The sequence below is a fragment of the Oncorhynchus masou genome, chromosome 9, assembly GCF_036934945.1.
Source record: "Oncorhynchus masou masou isolate Uvic2021 chromosome 9, UVic_Omas_1.1, whole genome shotgun sequence".
Taxonomy (NCBI): Eukaryota; Metazoa; Chordata; class Actinopteri; order Salmoniformes; family Salmonidae; genus Oncorhynchus; species Oncorhynchus masou.
The window spans coordinates 34635100-34660333 of NC_088220.1; the positions used below are offsets into that span (position 1 = coordinate 34635100).

Below are 25234 nucleotides of genomic sequence, written 5' to 3' on the forward strand. Positions count from 1 at the left end.
GAGAAACATCTACAAAATGATAACTCATTTACATTTACATTTAAGTCATTTAGCAGACGCTCTTATCCAGAACTCATCAAATGTTACACGTTAATCTATTTAAATTATGTGCATTTCATTAAAACAAACACAGAGAACACTTAATCTGTTAAGAAATGTTTTGTCTACATACAGTTGACGATTAAAACATGGAAGGATAATCGAAAAGGACAAGGAAAACAAAGCACTCACTTGTTATGAGGACACACACACCTCTACACTCCCTACATTTGAGAAAGGGGTGCCACAGGCTGATACTGCACACTCACTCATTACAGCCTTACAAATAAAAACACCACGTGCACTCGCATACGCGCTCGCGCACCCACCCACACTCACACACTACTCACTCTCTCCCTGGTACAACAGAAAACAATGGAACAAAGGCCCCCTTTTTTTGCCCTCAGACTGCAATCTCCCTGCCATTGCTGTACACAGCCTAGAAGATGGAACAGAGAAGACCAACAAGTGGGTCTCAGCAAGGGAGGCCCAGGAAAAAGGTGGATAACCCGTATTTGGGGACAGACTACATGCAGATAAGTCCTGGATACCGTATGAGAGTGAGGAAAAGCATTAATATATCTTTGTGGGGAACTTTTGAGGAAACGTTTTGGGAAAAGTGATTTGTGGTTATTTTTTCAGATTGAAAGTCTACTGTACTCATTTAATTATGATTATGAGTTTGTCAACAAATTAATATTTCAAAAACGAAATGGGCAGTTGATAGAATATTGATCAAGTAGTTTAGGCTAGAGCATCATCTCTTGGCTGATAAAAACGCATAAATGTATTAGACTCATGTTTATGCTATGGGTTTATTAGGCTGCTGTTCACTGTAGCCAATTTGGAATTAGATGAGCAGCAATTGTTATTCCATTGTGTTCATTTTCATTTGATAATCGTGACACAACATTTTTTTATTGGAACATGCCCACTTAGTTATTCTACAACCATTTACAATTGTAATATGTGCATCATGTCTTTTTAGGCCCACAACATCTCCAGTTTTCATCATGTCTTATTGCCTGTTATGTACCAGTGCGTCATCATGTGTGGTCACAGTGGATGGACAGAAGGCGTATAATACGACAAAAGTGGCGCGTTTGGAAATCGCGCGCTCCGTCCAACGTCCCGCCATCATCCTGTTATCTTGTCGGGTGCCAAATGCGCAGGCGCAATGAGATGAATGGATTCTACATTCCTTTTCCGGCTGCACCTGCACAATCCCCCAGGAAGTGTGGTGCGATAAATCCTAAAGTATTAATCCCTTATACCTGGAGGAAGGAGACCGATATTAGTATGCATTTCGGATGGAACATACCATTTGTGTCGCCTTTCTAATCTACAGGTCGTTTAAATCGGCGCTACGCAATTAATGCAGGGTAAACATAATACCGTTAACTCCCTGCAAGTTTGGGTTATTGTTTTTCTTGTGCTGTAGCGTTGAGCTATTCGAAAATCGAACCCTGTCCTGCAATGGGATGCTGCGGTAGCACAGAGGTAAGATACCGATTTCCCCCACCCCTATGTTGAATTAATTATTTTAATGTTGCAAATTGAACATAATGGAACAGAGATTAGGCTACATTGTTGCGACCGCTGTCATCCAATGACCATTCTCACCACCCCAGTCAGATTAGATAAGAAGCCTAGGCTATGTTCATCGGGGAAGGCTAGTGTAATCCCTATTATTATCGTAACCGAAAATTAAATATTAGGCTATAGCTTCCATTATAATGGGACAATAATTTGTCTTATAGTTTTCTAGTGCATTTACCACCGACATTTCGCACAGGCTACCGTTTGAAAGCAGTTTTGCATACCATAAATAGCTCGTGAGCACCGTTAGCCTTGTAAACAAACCTCACCTCTCGCAATGTGCGAGATTTGAAGCTATTGAACGGCGCCTCGACAATGAAGGAGAGAGTATGGTTAAATGTTTGTTTTCAATGCAAAGTGTAACGTTTCTTCACAGTCGGCCACAAATACCCTTTATCTACGAAAATGATATGTCAAAGTGAAATTGCGGGGGACAAAGGAAGTCAGAACTTGGCCTAATGACATTCACGGTGACTGCTAGACGGGGCGCGTTCCATTGAGGGTCATTTTTTGTGTGGCATATGTGAAATAATATTTGTGTTGCCTACATTGTCACGATTTGAATTGACCACGACATCTATAGACTATTTGCTAATGTGGCTCTGCCGATGTGTTGGTATTTTGTTTTCCAGAGGACAAAGAGAGAATGGAAACCCTTGGAGGATCGAAGTTGCACGGATTTGCCTTGGTTCCTTTTATTTACTGTTTTCTGTGTCGGAATGGTAAGTAGCCAGTATGATCAATTCATTTGACAGTTGCAAACAAGGAGCAATGTTAAAAACAATCATATATATAGGTTAAAACACAATAAATACAAGGCTCACAAACGAAAGTAGTTTAACTTGTCATGACACTTTTAAATGTCCAGCTGATTGATTGCCTGACAAGTGTCACCTGTGTCAGGTTGCTACAAGCATGCAGACAATTAACACCTGCTGAAGTGTAAAATTGAAGAGTACTTTGACTTTTGAGAATGGGTAACATATGGCTCAAATTTATGAAACAAACCCATCTGAATAGATCAATTTACCATTCATTTTCACTGTTATGTTGTAAACACACGCTAACATCATGCAGCACTATCTATTACAGACATGGAATGTCGTGTTTCTTGTTACATACAGTAGGGGTTTTCATCGACTTAAGCCTGTTATTTAGGAATATCAGTATATTTTATATTTCCTACGGCATGTGCCTACTAGCCTATACTTAGAGTGAATATATATTTTTGTTTGAATCTACAACTGAGTAAAGAGTGACTTGAAGAATGATGTTGTAAAAGACACACACACAAAAAAACAAACAAGGTTATGGCCCATGTTTCCACTCAAGCTTTCTGCATCTGAGTAGCTTTAGATACCAGTAGCCAGTTAGCTGGAAATTAGCTGTTTCAAATCCCAGTCCTGGCGAAGGAGGGAAAAGTAGGAATTTATTTCAGATGGTTTCCATTGCCTACTGTTTTGTCTTTCAAGCAAGACACCTAATACGCCCTAAATAGTTCCAGGGACACTGGCACTGCACGGCAGATGACCCTGTGCCTCTCCCAAAATGTCTGGTGTGTTATCTGGGAGTTTGGAGAGTAGAATAATTCTTAGCTGTTTGTAACAGATGGACAAATTAATTAGAATTCAATTTCTGTGATTTTAATCTGTGTACTTTAAAAAACACTGGTCACTTCAAGCTGCTTGGTCAGCAGGATTTGGCTGTTGGTGCTTTTCATTAAACTATCCGTAAGCTTCGCAGTTAGACAGTCAGGATGGTACATTACATTTTATAGCTGTCAACAATACATTTTTACACAATCATACTCCACTGTCACGCACACACAGTGTATTGAATTTGCAGCATTTAATGCTTCTTTCAGGGGAGTATCTTTGGGTTCACCATTGCCACAGGGGGCGCAGCCCGCCTGGTCTTCGGATATGACAGCTACGGGAACACCTGCGGCCAGCGCAATGAGCAGATTGAAGGGGTCAGACTGAGTGGACTGGATCAGACGGACAAAAAGTGAGTCTTACTTTCCTGCCCATCTTTCAATCTTACTCCACTCTCTCATATCTTTTTCTCGCCCAACTTTCACTCTTTTAGCTCAGTGGCAGTGCCTTTTCAAAACCCACCACTCTGTTTACAAATTCAAATGTTAGGGTGAATTAGGCCATTATTGAGAAATGTTAAGAAATGGCTTTGCCCAGTTGCTCATTGGTTCAATAGAAATGTCAAAATTAAATTATTTTACCACTGGCATATTGGAATCTAGCATAAATAAAACCTTGAATAAATATGCAGAGGCATTAGGACGTTCTGTCACGCTGAACTGTATGTACTTACTGCACACGCCATCCTCTGGGAACACAGGTATTTCAGCCCACTTCATCTGCATGGCAGGCTGATTACATCCCCCCCCTTTGGATTGACTGTGTGCTTAGTGCTTGGCTAGCAGTACAGACCTGTGAGTCATCAGCAGAGGGTCATTTATTTATTTTGGTTGTGCCACTGAAGAGATATTAATGCCTTTGAAATCGCTTGGCTTGATGTTTTTCCCCTTAACGTTTGGATAGACTGAAAGAATGGAAGATGGAATTGTTCATCATTTGAAAGCATGATGTTAGTTCCTATTGAACACCCATGTTAATGTGTCTATGGATGTTATGCGTTGTTTAAGGTTCTTAAAAGATTCTAAATGCAGATGCGGTGCTGCCAATGTTTACAGACGTAATCATAGGGTGTGGAGAAGGAAATTGGCTCGGTATCAGTTTGTGACTGTTAGTAAGTGACCGGAGGAAGACGTTTCAGGAGAGGGTTCTGGCTGACACGGAGGACCCTGTCACCCAACACTTTCAGAGAGACAGACTCCCAGCCAATGATATCTATCTGTTTTTCTTTCTCGCTCTCTTTTGCTCAATTTCTGTTTTTTGTATCTCTCTCTCTTTCGCTTTCTTTCCATACAACGTTGTTTATGGCTCTATCTGCTGTCGGCTGGTGCCAACACCGCCTTGTCTCCGCAACACTTGGCGCGGTCTCACCAGTGTTTTCCCCAAGGAGGTTTTTTTCAGCAGCAGTGGCAGTTTGCATGGTGGGGGGCAATGACGAAGACACTGCTCCCTCTTCCTTTGGAACAACCACAAACTGGCTGACTTGAGCACAACACCCACACAGTTAATTTGTGTGCTGAACTGTCTTCGGTTCCATTTTAAAGTGGAGAGTTGTATCAACAATGAGTAAGCTGATTTCACTTGTAGTGTGCTCTTGATCCTTGTGGTAGGGTTGTGTAAAAACATGCCTGTGGGCAAGGCCATTTTGAAATTAATAGCTATAGGGATATTGGACCCTTTGTTGTTCATGGCTATTGTGTTGATTGATACCCCTGTGACTAGCATGCCAGTTTGATAGTCACTCATTTGCCCAGTTTGAAATCATCCTCAAACCTCTAGTCCTGGGTAATAGTCTTTGAGTGTGTGTGTGTATTGACAGTCCCTTAAAAATGTATAGCGGCTTTATTGACTGAACTATTTAGAAATTCAACATCCTTTTTCCCTTGATGACCCTTTTCAGGCTCACTGGTTAGCTCCCCCGGTCCATTATCACCACATTAGCCAACAATGATATGCTTCATCAAAGCACCTTGACAAGGTTGGCCTATTGATGTGACTGACACTCACACTAGGGTTGAATACAGGTGACCGGTACCCCGGGACATCCCGTCCAAGCTCCTTCCCAATTCTCGAGGAAAAATAATGACTAGAGTCGTGGACCAGTAACATAAAAATGTATGCCGCACTTATGCAAAAATACAAGATATGCAGGTGTGACAAGCTGCATGAATTGGACATATCAACTCTCTGGCTTCATTCATATATTAGACCAGTCTTCACAATGCAAGCAGCCTACCATATTTAGCCTACTTAATGTAAAGTCTCCATTATAAAACATCACTTAGTTGTGTAACTTCTATGAATTGGATTGCTGACTATAATGTGTAGGCTACAAGCGACCTCTCAACGCAGTTACTGAAGAAAAGGTCCATTTCACACTCACATATCTCCAAACTACAGTGCCTTCAGAAAGTATTTACACCCATTGACTCTTTCCACATTTTATTGTTACAGCCTGATTTTAAAATTGATTATGTGTATATTTTGTTGGTCACTGGCCTACACACACTACCCCATAATGTCAAAGTAGAATTCAGTTTTACATATTATTTTTTTTACAAATAAATAAAAAATGAAGAGCTGAAATGTCTTGAGTCTAAGTATTCGATCCCTTTAGTATGGCAAGCGTAAAGTTCAGGAGTAAAAATGTGTTTAACAAGTCACATAGGTTCCATGGACTCACTGTGTGCAATAGTCATTCAAAATTCATGTTAAACACTATCTCATCTCTGTACCACACATACAATTATCTGTAAGGTCCCTCAGTCGAGCAGAGAATTTCAAACAGTGATTCAACCACAAAGACCAGGGAGGTTTTCCAATGTCTTGCAAAGAAGGGCACCTATTGGTAGATGGGTAAAAAAAAAAAAAAAAGCAGACATTTTTTATTTTTACATTTTACCTTTATTTAACTAGGCAAGTCAGTTAAGAACAAATTCTTATTTTCAATGACGGCCAAGAACAGTGCCTTGTTCAGGGGCGGAACGACAGATTTCTACCTTGTCAGCTCAGGGATTTGATCTTGCAACCTTTCGGTTACTAGTCCAATGCTATAACCACTAGGCTACCTGCCGCCCCTTTGAGCATGGTGAAGATGAATTTAGTGATAAGAGAACTGAGAATGGATACACAACATTGTAGTTACTCCACAATACTAACCTAATTGACAGTGAAAAGTAGAAAGCCTATACAGAATAAAAATATTCCAAAACATGCATCCTGTTTGCAACAAGGTACTGCTGCAAAAAAATGTGGCAAAGCAATTAAGATACAAAGCATTATGTTTAGGGAAAACACATTACTGAGTACCACTCTCCATATTTTGAAGTATAGTGGTGGCTGCATCATGCTATGGGTATGCTTGTAATTGTTAAGGACTGGAGAGTTTTTCAATGAAAAACAAATAATAAATAAACAGAATGGAGCTAAGCACAGGCAAAATCCTAGAGGAAAACCTGTTTGTCTGCTTTCCACCAGACACTGGGAGATGAATTCACCTTTCAGCAGGACAATAACCTAAAACACAAGGCAAATCTACACTGGAATTGCTTATCAAGAAGACCGTGAATGTTCCTTTGTGGCAGAGTTACAGTTTTGTCTTTAAATTTACAAAAGAAATATATGGCAAGACATAAATGGTTGCCTAGCAATGATCAACAATCAATTTAACAGCGTTTGAAGAATTTTGAAAAACCATAATGGACAAATGTACAATCCAGGTGTGGAAAGCCCTTCGATATTTACCCAGAAAGAGTCACAGCTGTAATCGCTGCCAAAGGTGATTCTAACATGTATTTACTCGGGCTTATCTCATCAAGATATATTAGTGTATTATACAATTATTCTACAAATGTTCAAATTTTTCTTCCACTTTGACAGAGTATTTTTGTCTTGATTTGTCTTGATTGTTGACCACAAAAGTACAAGTGTGAATACTTTCTGAAGGTACTGCAGCTTTGTGGCACTGGTAGAGGCATATAAACTTCTCACTGTTAACAAAAGTGGATGGTGCGTTATGTCGACACACACTCGAAGCAATATACATTTTCAATATTGTTCCATGATGTTACAGTAACACAAGCAAGTGCATGGGATTAGCTAGTCAGATTTGAGGGGATTTGATACTGAATCTCTGCTACTAGGCCTGTTTCTTTCTCTGTTTGTTTAGCTGAGAATCTGCTCCCTGTTCGCCACCACAATAATCGGGTTATCACGGCGCTACATCAACGAAATGGTGTGGTGACTGACAGAACTTTGAGTTGATTAAATTGTGAATAATACAACAAACTTCGATTCCAGTCCATATTTTTCACGTTAGATTTATTTAGTTGGTATTACTTGCGGAAAATGCTATTTAAAAGGTTCGAACAGGAATACCAGGATGGGTGCATACACATGGACAGGCGCTGTAGACTGAGATCACTGGATTAATGCTGGCCCCAGCGTGTGTGTGTAAAAGAGTTTCATGAGAAGGCTATTTTGTCAGTTTGGGATTTGATAAGGTTGATAACCAGGAGAGAACTCACACACTTGCCCTATCAGACGCAGAGGGTGTGAGTTTTGAATGAAGGCACTCGCCTCAAGCGCAATCACCTGATGCCGAACTCCGCTGAGAATGCAGCTATCATGGGATTCAATTAAGGACTACACAGCTGTCAGTCCTGTTTCTCTCTCTCTCGGTCATGCTCTGTGCTTCCCCTCCTCACTTCATAATCTGTTGGTAGATCTTCTTTTCATGTCATTAGACAATAACACAGCATTGGTCTATAAAGTATTACTTTCTTGGTGGTAGTCAGACATGGTTTGTCTGCCAGTTTCTGCCATTCCGTGGGCGAAAAAACCCCCAACAACAAACAAAAGAAAATCTAGCATCATTGGTGGGGTGGTGAAATGTAGGCCCAGTTGAGGTTGTGTTCAGTGCTGTATTCAGTCCTGCCCTCAGCAACCTTTTACATGACCTACCTGTGCGAGGCATAGGCTAGTGTCACATAATGCGATCATTAGTGACAACAAAGTCAGAGCTTAAGGGATTACTGGTCAGGGTTTATTTGGCTAATACTGTTAAGCAGCTCCTCATTCACAAGGCAGGGGCCAAACGTAAACAGTACAATGCTGTAGGCCTATTCTTCTGGCCATGGCTGCTGGTTGATGATCCAGGATCAGTTGATCCAAGTCCGATCCTAACCTTTAGCTGTTAGGAAGAACTGACCTCAGACAAAGTCAAACTGCCCTCGAATATTCTGATCAATCCAGTATGACTTGATTTTCATATCGATCTTCCTTTCAACCAGCATGCGTGCAGTGCAAACCACTGAGCCAGCTTATGAATCACCAGAACAGTTAATTTGGACTACGTTTCACTTTACTGAGACATTTGTCTGGACCAGTGTAATTACACTGGCCTAGACATAGACTGGGCTTCACCAATGTAGACACTACTGACTTCATTCTCTCAGCATTGTAATGTTTGTCTGTGTATTTTGTTCATTTTCAGCTTTTGTATGCAACACCCAGGACAATTGCTCCTGCAAGTGTGTGTGTGTGGGCAGGTGAGGTGCCCACCGCGTAGTGTATAAAAGCACCAGACAGATGGACTACAGTGAAGGATTCTCTTATAAAAATGTCCTTGTTCTTCTCTCTCTCTGTTCCACTTGCCCAAGTCCCATGGACCAGTTCCAACAGCATCAGCAGCCAACGGCTCTCTTGTCTCGTGCCATTTTTTAAAATAATTTCTTGGTGAATAAGGTATTGTGGAGGCATTGTGCTTTGCTTTGTCCCCAAAACGAACAGGACACTGAGGGGAGGTGTAGGCTTCAGGACTTTCAGGTCATTTTGTGGCTTTTGTTTTCCTCTCTCAATATCACGTTCCCACACCCACATTTTCACATTCCCTTCTTTCTTGTGACTCATTCCTCACGTCGGTGATGAGGGAAATGTATTTTATTGATAAAGATCAGATAAACAAATTGCTGATATTCTCACATCCCTTGTTACTCATTCCTTATGTAGGTGTTGATAAATAACATATCGTTGTCTTTTTTTTTGTCTGTAGATATGTGTTCTTCCTGGACCCGTGTAACATTGACATAGTGCAGAGGAAGATCAAGTCCATGGCCCTGTGTGTGTCTGTGTGTCCTGATGAAGAGCTGAAGACGTACCAGGACCTCAAGCGGTTTGCCGTACACAACGGTGAGTAAAGTGGGTGCCCCGAGTGAAACGGAGTGAACACTGTCAGCGTTACGCTTTTCTGCCGTCAAACCACACAAAAGCATAAAGACTGACAGCATATTGAACCATTCACTGATTCTCTATTCCTCTCAGTAACTCTATTGGTCATGCTGTGGAACCCAACACATGCAAGGTATTGATTTTGAAAATCTGCTTGTCGGTAGCGGGCATGTCATGATTTGATACGAATGGAATTTCTTTTAGTCATCACAATCTCACACATCCATATGTTTTTTGGCACCACAAGTCTTTAATGAGAAAGCATACAATCAACTCAAGACTGTCCCATTAGGAAAGAGTGGTATGAGGAGCTGGTGTTTCTCTTCCCCAATCAACAGAAGGCTACTAGGTCATCATTACTGCAGCCATCCATCACGTCATTGACAGTGACTCACTGCCATCCTATGGAACGACAAACACTTTCCACAAACGGTGACATGCCCGTGACCCCGTGTGCCATCGACCCCTTAATACTGTCCTTTCATTCACACACACACACACACACACACACAAGGTCTTGCACAGTGGGGGCACCTTGGCACATGTGGAGAGAACTAGATTAACAAAGGCACCATTAAGGACAATTCCACCCGTTGCTGTATGGGTTCTATTGTTTGTGCCATCCTAGCCTGTCCTTCAGCTAGGCTTGTGTGTCTACTGCCAGTACTGTATATACTTATTGTGACACACACACTCCATGTATGCCCCCATGATAGACTGGACTGGGTTTATGTAACTTTGCTGTCTGAAGGGGTCTTGTGTTCTGATTCGACTGGCTGTTTCTGAATTCCCGGGGCGGTGAGCATAACACCGTTAATGAGATTGAGGAAATGCGATTTCATCCGTCATTATGCATAACCTGCTCAGTTGCATAAAGGGGAAATGATGGAATCTGGATCAGGATATTTTGGTCTAGACACGATATTGTGCAATAACTTTGATCACTTTTGAGGAGACTGAATTTAATTTAATGATCCTTGTGTTGCTTAGTGTGTTTTTATGGCTGCACTTCAAAATAATATTTGTCTCTCTTTCACTCAGGGTCGGAGCTGTGCTCCTACGAGCTAGCCGGCCACAAATATCCCAGCCTTCCAGAGAGGTTTGACAAATGTCCCAAACTTCCAGTTCCACCAAGGTAGGAAGACTTAACATTAGGGGTGCATTTCAATGTGTAATGCGATTTTTCACTATTCTGTATTTACTGAGATTTAATGTTCCAAACATATTGTTCACTATATGTCTGCTACAGAGAGATGAGAGAGCATAAGAAAATGAGTTTTGATCAGTCATGGAAATAAGTACTCACTAATTAAAAAGGTGGAGAACAAGCAATAGGATGAAAAATACCCGAGTTTTGATGCAGGTACAGATCACTAGTGCTAGCTAACGCTACCTAGCGGAACAAAAAACTATCAATACTTGGATTCAAAGTATCAATATATTTTATTTAACTGATTTGGTTATTTTCCCCTATCACTTATTTCAATAGTCTTAGACTCTTCTCATTCAGACCCATTTAAAGGACTTTCACTTAACCAGTCATGTAGATTTAATTTATTTATTTTACCTTTATTTAACCAGGCAAGTCAGTTAAGAACAGATTCTTATTTTCAATGACGGCCTAGGAACAGTGGGTTAACTGCCTGTTCAGGGGCAGTATGACAGATTTGTCAGTTAATGGGTTTGAACATGCAACCTTCCGGTTACTAGTCCAATGCGCTAACCACTAGGCTACCCTGCCGCCTCGGATCAGAGATTGTTTTAGAGAAACTCCCAGGTCATGTGACATTTGACCTCTACTTCGCTCTATCCCACAGCAAATCTCTCCCGGTGTTTAACCGCTGCACGCCGGTGGACATCTCCTGCTATGCCAAGTTTGCTGAGGCTGTGGTGACGTTTGTGAGTGACAACAGCGTGCTGCACAGGCTGATCGCTGGTGTGATGGCCAGCAAGGTGATCATCGTGGGCCTCTGCCTGCTGGCACTAGGTGATGACCTCATCTGCAGGCGTTTGTTGTCAGCAGTATCTCAGGGGGAGGCTGGATAGGTATAAGTGATATGGCGACATCTCCACCAATCGGGGTTAAGGTTGAGCTACTGCCTTTCCTATCCAATTATTTCAGATGGAGAGCCAGGGCAAGGGGATACGGGTTGTTTCTGGACAGGGCCTCCGTCTCTGAACCCAGTGAGAGTGAATAACCTGACTCTTCATTGTATTTCTGGGGCCCACTAGTCTCTGAGCCTTCCCTAATGTGAGCCAGTAAGAATAGGCCTGCATAGGAACCATCTGTCCTGCTCTACTGCATTCTGCTGATTCCTCCATATTGGTATGATGTGTCAGTACACAGGCAGTTACTGTAGGTCAGACATGGACGGTGGAGAAACACAGCGCTGGGCGGAAAATACAGCAATGTCATCACATTTTTGATTCTCCCTTGAGACTGTAGGCCCTCTTTGGAATGAGAGGAAGAAGGCTTGAAGGTAAAGGGCATGCCACGGGAGCCATGAACTTGTCCATTTGGGAGTTGAAGCTGACACCTTCAGAGTACATGTGGGTTAGGGTTGGACAAAGTTCTCCTATGTGTCGATTCAAGGCCAGTTTTTTTTTTTTTTGTCTTTTTTTTGTATCCTTGTTTTTTTTTTGGGGTGGGGGGGGGTAGGGTTGAGGCCAAGGGCAGGGTTAGCTGATACTCGAGCTGTCTTTTTAAAGGTTGGTTTAAGTGCTGTTTTTCCTGTGTTGTGCTGCAGTGCTCTCCATGATCCTGATGGTGATCATCCGCTACATCTCTGCTGTGCTGGTCTGGATCTTCACTGCCACGGTAGTCCTGGGCTCTCTGGGTGAGCTCACTTCCTGTCTCTCCTTGGCTTACTTCCTGGCCAGGGTTTTGATCAATCAAGGAGAACTGAAAACATGACATAGAATGACTGTTAATTGCAAAACTATGATAATTCTTGGCTGTTCCTCTTTGCATTTAGCAGTGTGCAGCTAGCTGTTCAATCTGTCAATGATGCAGCAGCTTAAAAGCAGTCTGTTTTTCTGTAGCGGGCACAAGCATCCTGTGGTGGATGTACATAGACTACCGGTTAACTGTCAACAAGACCCTATCTACAGAGACTGAAGATGCTAAGGAGGAAGCTGAGATGTCCAGGGACAATGCCCAGGTGCTGCTGGTGTATGCCATCGCTGCCACCGTATTCACAGTGAGTACAGTTAGTGTTTGGGGTGAAAGGGAGACTGTGGGCAACTAAGTGTTGTGGGTGGAGTGTTGGGACATTTTGGGATGAATGTCTAGTGCTGCTTTAATCTCAAACTCCTGGCACTGCCCACTTTTTATTTTATTTTATTATTTTTTCTTCTCCTTGTTGACTCTCACCTTCCTTTCTCTCTCTCACTCTATCTCTCTCGCTCTCTCTCTCTCTTTGTTTTAGCTCACTCATCCTTTGTCTTCCGGTCTCTTGTCTTCCCATGTCCCACCTTGCTCTTTTCTCTTCATTCACTTGCATCCTTTTCCCTCCTTATCTCTCTCCCTCTCTTTCTACCTCTGATAGTGTGCTTGATTATCCCCTTCCTCTCTTCTGTTGTCTCATCCTCTGATTCACTCTCTTCAGGTGATCCTTCTCCTGCTGATGCTGTTCATGAGGAAGCGTGTGGCGCTGACCATCGCCCTGTTCCATGTGGCCGGCAAGGTGTTCATCCACCTGCCGCTGCTCACCCTGCAGCCCTTCTGCACCTTCCTGGCCCTGCTCCTCTTCTGGTTCTACTGGAGTCTGGTGCTGCTCTTCCTCGGGACCACCGGTGAGGGAGGGTGTCCGGGACGGGGAAAGGGGCATTGGTACTCTTTTGAATGTGCTTGAAGTGAAAAAGGGAGGTATAAATAGGAAAGGGAAGGGGAATGAAAACAGGAGAGAGAGAACCTCTTTACATAGGTAAGTGATTCATTCCAACAGGACACTGCACTAGTATGGTTCAGTTCACTGGGTTGGGCTTATTGAGGAACTTTCCCAAACTAGTCCCGACCACTAGTCTGAGTCTGACATGTCCCCCTCAGGGAATCCGGTCCAGAACGAGGAGACTGGTCTGACAGAGTTCCGGCTGACTGGGCCTCTGCAGTACATGACGTGGTACCACGCTGTGGGCCTCATCTGGATCAGTGAGTTCATCCTGGCCTGCCAGCAGATGACTGTAGCTGGGGCTGTGGTCACGTACTACTTCACAAGGTCTGGTTCAGAAATGTTTTCATGATATATGTACAAATCCTATCAAATAAACATACATATCGGCTATAATCATGCTTAGTAACAATATTTGATTTTATTGTCCGTTTGTCACAAAAATTTGCTTAACCCTTAAATACCTCTTTTAAAAATTTTTTTTTTATCACAGAGATATTGAAATTAGAGAGAATAACAGGAATGTCAATTTAAACTTCTCTCTGCCCCCCCTTTCACTGTCGCTTCATTTAATTTATCTTCATTTATTTTTTGAAGATTGTTTTTCTTACACTTCTAGTAGTTAATACAAACTGAAATTCATGAGCATACAAAATTTTAATGGATAAGAGCAATAACAAAATAAGAGTAAAAAAAGGTCCTGCACAGTCCAAGTAAAAATATAATGACCAAACATCATATTTTAACACTATTAAAATGCTCAGAATTGAAGAAATTGTACCCTTTCATTTCTCTAGCTATCAAAAAGCCTGAAAGAGCAGGCTGAGTGGGCAGGGAGATTATATTCATATGAGCACACTTTGACTGACCACTCTTTGAAATGCTCTTGTGGTCGTTGCCATGTAAACAATGGGCCATGTCATTCCGAACCTAAATAGTATACTGTACCTCAACCAATTTATCTCTGCAAAATGCTGTCATGGTCAACAGAGCTGATAATGGACTATTGGATGCCAGACAAACAACAGCAATACTCAATTGCATTTTTATTGTTTTGTAACTAATTACACAAAAGGGGAAGGCAGTAGTGCCTTCCCCTTTTTCCCTCAGAACAGCCTCAATTTGTTGGGGCATGGACTCCACAAAGTGTCAAGCGTTTAACGGATACTGGCTCATGTGGACTCCAGTGCTTCCAACAGTTGTCAAGTTGGATGGATGTTCTTTGGGTGGTGGACCATTCTTGAAACGCACGGCACACTGTTGAGCGTGAAAAGCCCAGCAGCGTTGCAGTTCTGACACAAACAATTGCGCTCGGCACTGACCGTTTCCCGTTCAAAAGCACTTACATTTTTTTTGTCTATTTTTCATCTACACTGATTTGAAGTGTCATCAATAAGGGATCGTAGCTTTCACCTGCTCCGTCTGTCATGGAATGAGCAGGTGGTCTTAATGTTTTGTGTATAGCTCCTATTTTTAATTGAATGTATTTTTTCTTGTCTATAACTGTTCTGTACTTGTCATGTATTTGTATGTCTTATGCACACCCCAGGAAGCTGCTGAATGTAAGTCTCTTTGGATAAGAGCATCTGCTGAATGACTCCAGGTCATCAGAGTGTGCTTGGGTCAGTGAGCTGTGCCAAGCAGGGTCAGCATACTCCAGGATGTGGCGCATGTAGCCTGTGTAAATGCTCACCAGATCTTCCTGTGGCACATGGAACCTTAAGGCGTCGAAGGAGAAAACGTTGTTTTTTCATTATAATAGTAGCAACCTGCTCGCTCCATTGTAAGACCTTCTGTACTGTTCCCCTGTAAAATGTTCACGCTATCACACACTGGGCTTCTGGCCTTCAATCCGGAGAGGGCATGGGACAGGTGGATTTCTTGTGAAGGACACTGATAGGACCTTGCACTTGGCAGGGTTCAGTGACGTTCTGCTTGAATGAGCCCACGTGTCGAATTTGTTCAGGGCCTGCTGTGGTGTGCTGAGGTAACCTGTTGTGCACGTGTGGACCAGATTTTAGATCGCCAACATATTTCCACCTACTGTCGATGACCCAGGGACGCGCAGTCAATGACCGCAAGGAAGATAAGGGCCCATTCCGTCAGCTCCTGCCAGTCTGACAGGCTGTCTCGGTAGTGTACCTGTTTGCGGCCGGTCACAAAACGGCAGAACCACGCTGTGAGGGGGCAGGTCTGACACCCAGTCCAATGGCCACGGGTTAGTGGTTTTTTGTCAAAGGCCTCGGAGAAGTCAGTGGTGACGAGGGTGGTTTATGGTATTCTCTCTCCCTCTACCCTTCGCGCCCCCCCCCCATTTCAGGGACAAGAACAAGCTGCCGGTGACGCCCATCCTGTCGTCATCGTTGAGGCTGATGAGGTACCACCTGGGCACTGTGGCCAAGGGGTCCTTCATTATCACCCTGGTCAAGATCCCACGCCTCTTCCTCATGTACGTCCACAACCAGCTCAAGGGCAAGGTAACGCACACAGTTTACGCTCTTCTTTCTCTCTCTTCCATCTCCCTGTCTTTGTCTCGCTCTTGATTGTATGGAGAATAATAAAATGTTGTCCTGAGTGATGTGCAAGCTTATCAAGGCTACCTTTTTTGGCTTGTCAACAATAGATTGAAATTGCAGTCGATGCCAACATGACTGTGGTGTCACATCAGTTGTGACATGGCATCGGCTATAATGACTTATGAAGCCTATCTTCGGTTGATCCGTTTAGGACAGTTTACAGAAGGAAATGGAGGGAAAATGTTTATTGTAAAGTCCAATGCAGAGTTACTGTATTTTAGGTTCAGAGTTGTTTGGTACGGTGCTGGCTTTTTTTTGTTTTTTTTGTTGTATTTTTTTAGGGTTGTTTGTTTGGATCATAAATGAGACACAATGACTAGGTATTTTGCTTTATTCTCCTTGGTGGGTGATGTAAGCTAGTGTCTTGTCCTTAGCCTGCTGTTTGTTACGCCCCAAGTGTTGTTCATTGACTTGATCAATGGAGAGACACCCTGCAGCACATTGAATTGAAGGGATAAATTAACATTAGAGCTCTGAGAGGGGAGGTAACTTTACCTGAGTGATGCTCTGAAAGAGCTGCAAAGTTCGGCATGGCAATCCGACCTTGGGTCTGTCTGCTTCTCTTTTGGTTTGGTGTTGATGTAAGACAACCAAGATTTGGAGCTCTGCGGGGAACATTTTTCAAATGTATTTATCCATTTTTAAAAGTAGTGCACCTCGGATACCTCTCTCTCTCACACAGGAAAATGCATGTGCTCGCTGCATGTTGAAGACCTGTATCTGCTGCCTATGGTGTTTGGAGAAGTGCCTCAACTATTTGAATCAGGTAGGCACTCTTTCTTTCCCCCTAATTGGATCATTGTAAATAATGATGGATGAAGAGATGTTTTGTATCCAGCTTGTTCGCTGTAGTGACTGTAGTCGCTCTCGCTCTCTGTGTGTGTGTGTGTGTGTAGAATGCGTACGCGGCGACAGCCATCAACAGTACCAGTTTCTGTACGTCGGCGCGTGACGCCTTTGTGATCCTGGTGGAGAACGCTCTAAGGGTTGCGGCCATCAACGCTGTTGGAGACTTTGTCCTTTTTCTTGGCAAGGTGAGGGGGCTGCTGGGATAATGGAGGGATTCAGAGTAGTGGACATTCATCACTATACTTACAATGGAATTTTGTTTTTTACCCCCATTTTCAGTCTTGTCTCATCGCTACAACTCCCCAACGGGTTTGGGGAGGCAAAGGTCGAGTCATGCGTCCTCTGAAACATGACCTGCCAAATTGTGCTTAACACCTGCCCACTTAACCCGGAAGCCAGCCGCACCAATGTTTCGGAGGAAATGCGTTCAACTGACGACCGAGGTCAGCCTGCGCGCACCTGGCCCTCCACAAGGAGTCGCTAGAGTGCAATGAGCCAAATAAAGCTCCCCCCCAGCCAAACTCTCCCCTAACCCGGATGATGCTGGGTCAATTGTGCGCCGCCCTATGGGACTCCCGATCGCGGCCAATTGTGACACAGCCTGGGAATTAACCTGGGTCTGTAGTGACGCCACTACGATGCATTGCCTTAGACCGCTGTGCCACTCGGGAGTCCCCCTTTACAATGGGCTATTTAAGAATGAAGCAGTTTCAAGAATTAAAATGGGGTTGACTTTTGTATTAATGCAGGATGTAACTAGTGCAGTCAGTCGTCATTATCATGTCACTGATGCATATTTTCTGTGTGTGTGTGCGGTCAGATCCTGATCGTGACGTCCACAGCGTTCGCCGGCGTACTGCTGCTTAACTACCAGCGGGACTACGCAGAGTGGGTCCTCCCCCTCATCATCGTCTGCCTCTTTGCCTTCCTGGTGGCCCACTGCTTCCTGTCCATGTTCGAGATCGTGGTGGACGTGCTCTTCCTCTGCTTCGCCATCGACACCAAATACAATGACGGCACACCGGGCAGAGAGTTTTACATGGACAAAGCCCTGATGGTAAGCTACACAAAGATATGGTATACTGGTGGGATTTTAAAAAATATATATATTTATCTATCTGCACATGTATGTGGGAGTGTGGTTTTGTTTATTGAGCAATTCTCATGACAGTAGAATGGTATTCAACCATTTTTGGTCCATGTCAGGTTTATCAATGCAAAAAATGTTTTATAGTGTTGTGGAGTCCTACTGTTCATTTGAGTTGTTGAACACAGTTTTTTATCTTTATCTTCCCCCTCACTACATGCACCTTTTGGATGCTCCATTTATCCTACAACTCAAAATCATCCAGGGATGAACATGTATTCAAAATGTGGCATTGAAATAAAACAATTTCGTAACCTTATGCTCTTCTTTTGGGAGAGCTGTCAGCACACTTGTCAGGCATATCAGGGGGGAAAGAAACTCACAAAATATGCAAAGTGGCTTGTTTCATGTAGCACACAACCTTGAACATTTAATGAGAGGTAGTGGGAGAAATCAGAAGGGAGCCTTCTTGACTGGAGTTTTCTGGATGGATGTTTAAAAATGTAGAAGCTGAAAGGAAATTGAAAATATTCTTTGTTTGGGACTCGGCAGTAGCTCTATTTTATTTATTTACATATATATATAAAAAAAGGGAACACTAAAATAACACATCCTAGATCTGAATGAATTAAATACTTTTTTTTCTTTATATAGTTGAGTGTGCTGACAACAAAATCACATTTGATTTCCATTGATAATTTTTATCAACCCATGGAGGTCTGGATTTGGATTCACACTCAAAATTAAAGTGGAAAACCAGGCTGATCCAACTTTGATGTAATGTCCTTAAAACAAGTCAAAATGAGGCTCAGTAGTGTGTGTGGCCTCCACCTGCCTGTATGACTTCCCTACAACGCCTGGGCATGCTCCTGATGAGGTGGCGGATGGTCTCCTGAGGGATCTCCTCCCAGACCTGGACTAAAGCATCCAACAACTCCTGGACAGTCTGCGGTGCAACGTGGCGTTGGTGGATGGAGCAAGACATGATGTCCCAGATGTGCTCAATTGGATTCAGGTCTGGGGAACGGGCGGGCCAGGCCATAGCATCAATGCCTTCCTCTTGCAGGAACTGCTGACACACTCCAGCCATATGAGGTCTAGCATTGTCTTGTATTCGAAGGAACCCAGGGCCAACCGCACCAGCATATGGTCTCCCAAGGGGTCTGAGGATCTCATCTCGGTACCTAATGGCAGTCAGGCTACCTCTGGCGAGCACATGGAGGGCTGTGCGGCCCCCCAAAGAAATGCCACCCCACACCATGACTGACCCACTGCCAAACCGGTCATGCTGGAGGATGTTGCAGGCAGCAGAACGTTCTCTACGGCGTCTCCAGACTGTCACATGTGCTTAGTGTGAACCTGCTTTCATCTGTGAAGAGCACAGGGCGCCAGTGGCGAATTTGCCAAACGTCCTGCACGGTGTTGGGCTGTAACAACCCCCACCTGTAGACGTCAGGCCCTCATGGAGTCTGTTTCTGACCGTTTGAGCAGACACATGCACATTTGTGGCCTGCTTGAGGTCATTTTGCAGGGCTCTGGCAGTGCTCCTCCTTGCACAAAGGCGGAGGTAGAGGTCCTGCTGCTGGGTTTTTGCCCTCCTACGGCCTCCTCCACGTCTCCTGATGTACTGGCCTGTCTCCTGGTAGCACCTCCGTGCTCTGGACACTGCGCTTACAGACACAGCAAACCTTCTTGCCACAGCTCGCTTTGATGTGCCATCCTGGATGAGCTGCACTACCTGAGCCACTTGTGTGGGTTGTAGACTCCGTCTCATGCTACCACTAGAGTGAAAGCACCGCCAGCATTCAAAAGTGACCAAAACATCAGCCAGGAAGCATCGGAACTGAGAAGTGGTCCGGTCACCACCTGCAGAACCACTCCTTTATTGGGGGTGTCTTGCTAATTGTCTATAATTTCCACCTGTTGTCTATTCCATTTGCACAACAGCATGTGAAATTTATTGTCAATCAGTGTTGCTTCCTAAGTGGACAGTTTGATTTCACAGAAGTGTGATTGACTTGGAGTTACATTGTGTTGTTTAAGTGTTCCCTTTATTTTTTTGAGCAGATATATACACACATACATACATTTGGCCAGAATAGCCCAGTTAGAAATGTTAAGTTTAGGATGATATAAGCTGCAATACGCAACTTATGTGGCACTCATTAGGAATATAGGTTTTTGCTTTGAAACTGAAGTACCAAGGATTCTGTGGTTTAATGATGTAGGAAATGCATTCCTATGGTAAATTAACCGACACGGGTGCGTTTCAGCACATGGTATGTGACATTGCTTTCCATTCCCCCCTGCAGGAGTTTGTGGAAAACAGCAGGAAGCTGGAGCGGGTGGCGGAGCGAGGGCGGAGCCGGCCCACTGAGGTGGTGTCGGTGGAGGGGGCGGAGATGAAGCCCATGGTGAGTGAGAGCGGCGGGGGCGGCGACTTGGGCGGAGAAACTGAGGCGGTGGGCTGGGGCTTGGATGGAGGCGGGGGAGAGTGGGAGGAGCTGCAGGAGTTCCATGTGTATTACCTCCTAGCAGGGGTGCTGGTGGACTGGGCCCTGGGGGAGCAAAGTACCGTGGTCCCCTTGATCCTCTGCCTGACTGAGGACATGGTCCTCTTCTTCTTCGTCTACCTGCCCACCTCCACACTCTTCCTCTTCGCCACGCTGCTCCAGAAACCCTCCCCCGCTGTCGTGCCTCAGCCACAACCGAAGCCACCTAAACCGTCTTCTTCTCATGCTAGCTAACGCATGCTATCTAATGCACAACCACAGCATCCCCCTCATCTCTACTAACTATTCAATCCCTTTCAGTTTTTGTCTCGCCTGTCATCTCCTGGGTATCTTGAACCTGAAGTGTACATTTTGTTCATTTTTTGTTGTTGCCTTTTCATCACCATGGTGCTTTTTGGTAGAGAAGGACATGTCTGGCAGTGCAGATAATCAGCTGTCAGCTTAGAAAGATGGGGGGGGGGGGGAATGAACAAAGGAACCGTATGAAATGAACAGTCCACCCCCCCCAAAGTAAACAGCAGTGAGCAACAACAAGGGCAGTTTTTATTCTGCAATGCTAAAAGGGACCGATGGGGAGATGGATGTATGACTCATATTTCCCGTCTAATGTACCGTGCTACTGGATTTCCTGCCGGAATTATTTAGACAGCTGTTAGGAGCTACTGAAGTTGCCAACTCTGTTTACTTGTAGATTTGGCCTTTGCTTATCTCCTAGATACACTCAGATAGCATTATGGGTAAAATTAATATTGTAATTTGGTAGTTATAGAGGTAGTATCTCCCCCAATAGTTTAAAGTAATAAGCTATGTGTATTTGTCATAATGCACAATCAGTGTTGATAACCGCAGCAATTCAGCTTTTACACCAGGATACACAGGTGTATCCCTCAGCCCTCCCTCCGCTGAATGTCCAGCCTTCAGGGCACAAGATGGACCCCCTTACCCCCTCACCATTCCACTGCATGGTGTCCATTTTCTGTAACTTGTCCATTTTTAAAAATTATTTTGGAAATGGATCTAACCCTTTTTTTCACCCATTCCATATTTTTTTAAAGACTGCATGCGATACTGTGAATGGAGTAATAACACTTGAATAACTTTGCTTTCCAGGCTCCAGGAACAAGTTCAGCTTGACCAAAATCGACTAATGGAACTTTTTAAAAAGACATTCCAAAATGTTTATTTTTACCAATGTGTAACATGTTTACTATGGTTTTACTCCAGGGAATACAATATTTTAATAAGAAACTGTAAAAAAAAAAAAAAAAAAAAAAACACTATGTAATGAAGCACTTTATATTGAAGCCCTGCATATTTTAAAAGGCTGATGCATTTTTCGTAGTGATGTCCTTTTTTATAAGACTAAAAAAATGATTGCCATCTAGTCGAACACAGTACTAACATGTATTGAAACACTTTGGGTTGGACATTTGTCATGCAATGATATAGCACTTAGATGTGTGTTTTTAATCAACCACTGAAACTTAAGTACGTTACTCACGTTTGCATTGGAATTGTGCGCCTAATAAGAGTTGTTTTGAAAGTAGGTGTATTTTTACCAGATTGCAGCATACTTCTGAAAGCCCCCCCCCCCCCCCCCAAGGCTGGCTGTGATTTGATTATTTTTCTTACATTTTTGGGATGTACAGGAACAGAGGATGTGATCATACATCTGTGTGTAACACCAGGGGGAAGACTACTTCTAGTTCCCATGGTCTGGAGGGACAAAGGGACAAAGTTACTGCCAATTGGAAGTGTATCCCCCTCATACCTAGACACTTCTTCTTAGATATACGAGGGACCATGAGAAGTTTCTAGGTGTTGGGACTAGGGCTGCGGCGGTCATGACATTTTGTCAGCTGGTCTCATGGTAATTGACCATTAATTAACATGAACATGTTTAGCATCTCCTGGCTTCCATGCATAGCCAACAAGCCTCTGATGCAGTCCTTTGGAACATCAACATTTAAAAAAAGTATAAATCTATTTAATATAGCCTACAGGTCCAAATAAACATGATACAAAGAAAATGTAGTCTATTTCAGAAGAACAGAATAGCATACTCTGAATTGTCTTTGTTTGGCACTGATCTGGCTATGCGACACTTCACTAGTGTACCTACTAGGTACTAAGGGTTCATTTCTTTGAATTGGACATGACATTAACAGAGAACAATCCAGAAGGCTGCAAAGTCTGTTGCTTTTCTTAGAACTCAACCAATTGTGCACTAGTTTATGGATTCACTTGGTTTATTCATCAAACAAGTCCGTCTTTATTTGGATCGATGGACATTTGAACTAATTGGAGTCCTCTTCCACTGTTGTGGGAAGTCTCAGTAGAAAGCAAACTCAGACTTTGTAGCCCTCAAGCAATAACGCAACACCGTCAGTATTTACCACTACAAAAATGTCTTCCTACTTGCACTACAGTTTTTCAAGACAAACGGTCCTGGCATAGCGATAGCATCTCTGTTATGTTAGGTGAGGGGGACACAAACTCGCACTTTGCCTTAACTGGTTCCATAGGCTGCGCCCACTATGTTATTGGTTAGTAATGTGACTCCCATAAGTGTATAATGGGGGTAGAAGTGCTGTAAGCCTTAAAGTCCCCTCTTCTTTTTGCAGTAGATTTGTGTATTTGATACCCAGAGCACTGAATCCATCGACACAACTGAAGAACTGTCTCCCCCTTTTTTTGATTGATAAGTCAGAAAATGCTACCTTTTGTTTACGTGAAGGGGTTCAGAATGGTATGAATTGCACATTATGATGTATGCCGTTATTTTGTAATGGGAGTTTAATAATGTGTTGACAAGACTGAATAGTATTCTGAAATTAAGTGATCCTGGTGGATATTTTCAATGTTGTTGAAAGGAGAGGTGGCTGTGACTGTTCACACAACCTTTCATTTTCAGCCTCTTGTGAGCGAACAAGCGCCAGCTGTCCTTCACAAAAACAATGTTTCAAGACAGGAAAACTATAAAGTATTTTGGTAAGCTTTTCTCCGGGTATACACTAGGATTTGTCCAGGAAATATTAAGAGCATGCATGTAAGATATCTGTTAAAATAGTTAAAGGTGGTATTCATTTCAACACAGATTTAAGATATCTGTTAAAATAGTTAAATGTCTAGCTTGGTCAGTCAGTGCTTTTTCAGAGGACAGAACTTTCCCAAGTGAGCAGACTTGCCCTAAAAGATGCCTAGTGCAATCAATGAATCCACTTATGACACAGGGCATACTACTGATAACTCTGCAATTATCTGGGTATGTGTCCATTTATAGAAGACAAAGCTTATGCCCTAGGGACACATTACATCGGGCACTACCAGTGATAACCCACGCTGTTCTGTTTGCCAAACTCGACCAGTCGACGCACACAATGGGAAACTCAAACACTGACAACTTGGACAGAGACGTTGTTGTGCAAAATGGGGAACACTGATGGTGTGTTCATTTTCAGTTCTTGTTTATTTTTCTTTCAAACATTTTTATTCGCCTGTAAAGCAAGCAGTTCCGCCAATAGCGGAGACGCGATGCTTGATTTGTCAGCTTCTATTGCCGCGCGTCAGAAAGCCCTGCTACTTGGAAGAGCCAGTATTGTTAAAGCCAGTAGCTACTCAAAACGATGGACCATAAACATCCTGCATGTTTTCCGTCCCGGTTTTATTCTCGCTCCTTTTTAGAGCGGGCCATCAATATGTTGGGTGTGAATATTACGGCATTAGATCCACGTGACTTAACACTGACTTTACTGATAGGACAATAGCTTTACTCAGCAACAAAGCCACTGTTTTTCGAGATGAGTCAACCTCTTCTTCGTTCTTGGAAACAAACTGCGCGTCTATTCTTGTCACACAGGAATGGACAATTCCTAGAAACAGATACTGTTATGAATAGGCAACACATCAGTTTAATTGTCTGGTAACACTAGCTTTTAGCTACTTTTCTGCGGTAAGGTTGTTTAACATTGGACAATGTTTGATTTTTATATTTATTATTTATGTATTTGTTAAAGATAAAGGTAATAAATTGGAAAATGTACACTTGTAGTTCACTGTCTTAATTGTACTGTACACATACTTTTGGCCATGTCGTATGGAACATCTCATTCCAAAATCATGGGTATTGATTAATATGTTGTTATAACAGCCTCTACTCTTCCAGGAAAGCTTTTACACTAGATGTTGAAACATTGCTGCGGAGACTTGCTTCCATTCAGCCATGAGCATTAGTGAAGTCGGCGCTGATGTTGGGCAATTAAGCATGGCTCGCAGTCGGTATGCCAATTCATCCCAAAGGTGTTCGATGGGGTTGAGGTCCGGGCTCTGCAGGACAGTCTGGTTCTTCCACACCGATCTTGACAAACATTTCTGTATGGACCTCGCTTTGTGCACGGGGGCATTGACATGCTGAAACAGGAAAAGGCCTTCCCCCAAACTGTTTCCACAAAGTTGGAAGCACAGAATCATCTAGAATGTCAGTTATTGCTGTAGAGTTAAGATTTCACTGGAACTAAGGGCCTAGCCCGACTCGTGAAAAAGAGCCCTCGGCCATTATTCCTCCACCTAACTTTACAGTTGACACTGTATTTGGGCATGTCGTGTTCTCCTGGCATCCATCGGACTGCCAGATGGTGAAGCCTGATTTATCACTCTAGAGAATGTGTTGTCTGGTGGTGAGCCTTGCATCACTCCAGCTGATGCTTGGCATTGCACATGGTGATCTTAGGCTTGTGTGCGGCTGCTCGGCTATGGAAAGTCATTTCATGAAGATCCCAACGAACAGTTATTGTGCGGACGT

At 43.3% G+C, this 25234-nt stretch overlaps 1 protein-coding gene across 3 annotated transcripts; it reads left to right on the forward strand.

The window, feature by feature from the left end:
* The first annotated feature begins 485 nt into the window (after positions 1 to 485).
* On the forward strand, positions 486 to 23480 carry LOC135545926 (choline transporter-like protein 1). Of its 3 annotated transcripts, none has more exons than XM_064973918.1 (16): positions 486 to 539; positions 2271 to 2360; positions 3503 to 3645; positions 9343 to 9479; positions 10560 to 10653; positions 11336 to 11505; positions 12266 to 12355; positions 12561 to 12718; positions 13127 to 13313; positions 13567 to 13735; positions 15729 to 15885; positions 16667 to 16750; positions 16881 to 17018; positions 17654 to 17890; positions 20233 to 20334; positions 21544 to 23480. In XM_064973918.1, exons 1-16 carry the CDS (start codon positions 486 to 488, stop codon positions 21565 to 21567), a joined length of 2034 nt encoding a protein of 677 aa, XP_064829990.1. In that variant the 3' UTR covers positions 21568 to 23480. The 3 variants fall into 3 exon arrangements, with proteins under 3 accessions (XP_064829990.1, XP_064829988.1, XP_064829991.1); XM_064973919.1 differs by lacking the exon at positions 486 to 539 and adding an exon at positions 1258 to 1539; XM_064973916.1 differs by having other exon boundaries at positions 486 to 599; positions 20233 to 23480.
* The last annotated feature ends 1754 nt before the right edge of the window (positions 23481 to 25234 follow it).

Excerpts from the sequence above, each read along its gene's own strand:
- LOC135545926 (XM_064973916.1), top strand. The coding sequence starts at position 486 with ATGGAACAGAGAAGACCAACAAGTGGGTCTCAGCAAGGGAGGCCCAGG. Across the intron at positions 3,646-9,342 it reads CTGGATCAGACGGACAAAAA|ATATGTGTTCTTCCTGGACC; the intron begins GTGAGTCTTACT and ends TTTTGTCTGTAG. Across the intron at positions 12,356-12,560 it reads GGTAGTCCTGGGCTCTCTGG|CGGGCACAAGCATCCTGTGG; the intron begins GTGAGCTCACTT and ends GTTTTTCTGTAG.